The sequence below is a fragment of the Corvus brachyrhynchos genome, unplaced genomic scaffold (genome assembly GCF_000691975.1).
Source record: "Corvus brachyrhynchos isolate BGI_N302 unplaced genomic scaffold, ASM69197v1 scaffold70, whole genome shotgun sequence".
Taxonomy (NCBI): Eukaryota; Metazoa; Chordata; class Aves; order Passeriformes; family Corvidae; genus Corvus; species Corvus brachyrhynchos.
The window spans coordinates 8,528,959-8,531,553 of record NW_008236217.1 but is presented as its reverse complement, the minus strand read 5'-3'; the positions used below and the strand labels follow the sequence as shown (position 1 = coordinate 8,531,553).

Genomic DNA, 2,595 nt, shown 5'->3' with positions numbered 1-2,595 from the left:
TAGATGTCTTGTGTTTTCTGGGTGAGAAAAATTAATCCTACCATGTCAAAGCTGATGTAGCTGCTTTAGTTCAGACCCTGTATGTTTAGTGCATTGTTGTACCCTAAGGCTTGCACTGATGAAACTGAATCTTTGTGTTAATTGGCACTGATTTGAGGTATAGTCTTTGCACACAAACCCTAATCTGAGTATGGTAAAATTTTAAAAACTTGGTTTGCAACCTGTGCCTTCCTCTCTCTGAGCAGACCAGCCAGCTTTGGTTAGATCATCTCACCAGCTGCTAACAAGAGTGGTTCTGTTGTTATGAACGAGGGCACGGTTGCTTGTTTTGTGATATGATTTCAAGTGCTGCATGTTTTGTGATGCCTGCTATGCTTTTTATCAAAGAACGTTTTACTAAATTACCCAGAAAAAAAAGGCTGAATGTTAAGTAAGTCATACTGGATGCCACTGTATAGGTATGTGTGTAATTCATGTGTGAGGTTGGAGGGTGATTTGGATACTTCTGGCACTCCTGCCCTCTCATCAGACATAGCAAGAAACAAACAAGGTAGAATTATAAAATCATTTAGGTTGAAAAGGACCTCTAAGATTGAGTCCAACAGTAAAGTAACACATTCAAGTCCACCAATAAACCATGTCCTATGAGGGCCACACCTACAGGTCTTTCAAATGCCTCCGGCAATAGTGGCCAAAATAACCATCTTATGTTCTTTAAAGATCAGTTAATTCAGCCTGGTGGAAAGGTTTGATTGTTACGTTCTTCGAAGAGGTTGCTTACTTATAAACAGAGGGAAAACAGTGTTTTCTCTGGTCTTTCCTAATGAGGTAACTTGTCCTAGTTTAAAACTACCTTGGAGACCTAACATGAGTGCTTGCAGGATCTGTTCTGCCAGCCTCCGCAAGAGCATCAGCACCCCACCCTCTGCCTTGCCAGGCCAGTGAGATCACTGAAAAAATAAGTGGCTCCAGAAGCACTGGAACTAATGACTTTTGTTTTATGTGGTTTAGTCTCTTGTGGTTGATTTGTCTTTGGCAAGATCAGAGGGGTGTTCTCTGAAGTGTTTTTTGCAGTAGGGCTGTTTGCAAGTTCTCAGAAATAAAGCTCTTCTGGTCTCCAAAAAGATGTAAACTTGAGTTCCACTTTCCCAGCTCAGCACTTACAGGATCTGTTTCTCTTACTCATCCACCTATTTTCACAAGATCTGTAGGAACAAATGTAAGGCTTGTTTTTATATTTGGACAGTGGGGGTTGTTTAAATCAGATTGCTAAGACACAGTAACAGTGTGATATTCAAAGGCAAGGAAACCAGACTAAAAGTATTGGTGATTCTGTGTGGTTGTCGTTATGACCAGATTGTAGGGCTCTCCGTAGACTCCAGGTGGTGCTGCGGTACCAGCTGGGTAATTTTTCTTGGGTAACCAGTAAGGTTTATCTTCAGAAGTCGGTGAACTTGCCTATTGCCTTCTCAAAGCTGAAGCAGTAGAGTGAGAAGAGTAAAGTGAAAAGAATATTTCAAACACTAAATGTTTCTGTGGCTTTGCAGAGAACATAACTCTTCTGCATGCTAAGGTATTTATTTCTGTTTGTAGCTAAAGGCCAAGAAAAAGTACAGTATCTGTGTTTTGTTTGTTTTTGTTTTGTTAGCCTTACTGCTGTTCTACTAGCTGGAAATATTCTGACATATTTCTTGCTGCAGTAACTCAGACTTATTTCACCAGAGCATAAGTAACATTCCTTGTCTGCCCCTAAAATAGTAGCAAGTAAAATATAATCTGTGATTTGAGTGAAATTGAAGTTATCGGATACTGATGCGATCTTGCACTGATTTAGATCGACTGTTTCTTTGCCTCAGAGTCTTTTACTAGAGTCAAGAGTTACTGAGAGTTCTGTAGAGTCAAGTGTTTGCACACCTGCTTCCAAAATAAGTGAGGGAATACAGGCAAACCATTTCTTTTCTTTCTTTGAAAATGGGGTGTGTTCTTCTTCCTGATACGTGTTAAAGCAAGAGAATTTCATGTATGGCACCATTGGGGAGTGATAGTATTTATATATGACATTAATGGTATTAATATAGTTGATGTTAAAATCTGTGAAAAATACTTTCAGATCTCCTATGCTGGGTAAAAGTTTCGTGAAGGGTGGGAGCATGATTTTAGAAGTTGCCTTTGTGGTATGCGGGGTTTAGGGGGTGGAGAATGGAAGGGAAGACCTCTGCTGTTGTCCTTGCTGCTGATTAGATTAAACGTTTTGCATTATGTTTGTATACTCGAACCTTTGTTTATTTCATGCGCCTTTTAGTTTAGGCTTGCCACAAGTCTTTTCAGAACGAAATGTATTACATATACATGTATGTTAATGTTGTGTTCTTCTAGTGACACTCTGCCTATACCATCCTTTTCATATGTTGCCTGTTATTTATTTGATTGGAAACTTATCCTTAGGGATATGAAAAAAGCCTTGGGTAAATACATGTGGATTTGGCAGTAAAATATAGAAGGTTGACTATGTTTGGGATTTATGGATGAATTACCTTTCTAAACAGACACTGCAAGTAAAAATTCTTTATCTTGAATGTAATGGTTTATCTTGTT

The 2,595-nt window shown here is 39.0% G+C and overlaps 1 protein-coding gene across 1 annotated transcript in view; it reads left to right on the top strand.

The window, feature by feature from the left end:
• The first annotated feature begins 2,150 nt into the window (after nucleotides 1–2,150).
• MAP3K4 (mitogen-activated protein kinase kinase kinase 4) overlaps nucleotides 2,151–2,595 on the top strand; it is a 54,082-nt gene continuing 53,637 nt past the window's right edge. Inside the window, exon 1 of the mRNA XM_008643406.1 lies at nucleotides 2,151–2,174. Coding sequence (XP_008641628.1) covers nucleotides 2,151–2,174 — 24 coding nt within the window. The remainder of the gene's footprint in view (nucleotides 2,175–2,595) is intronic.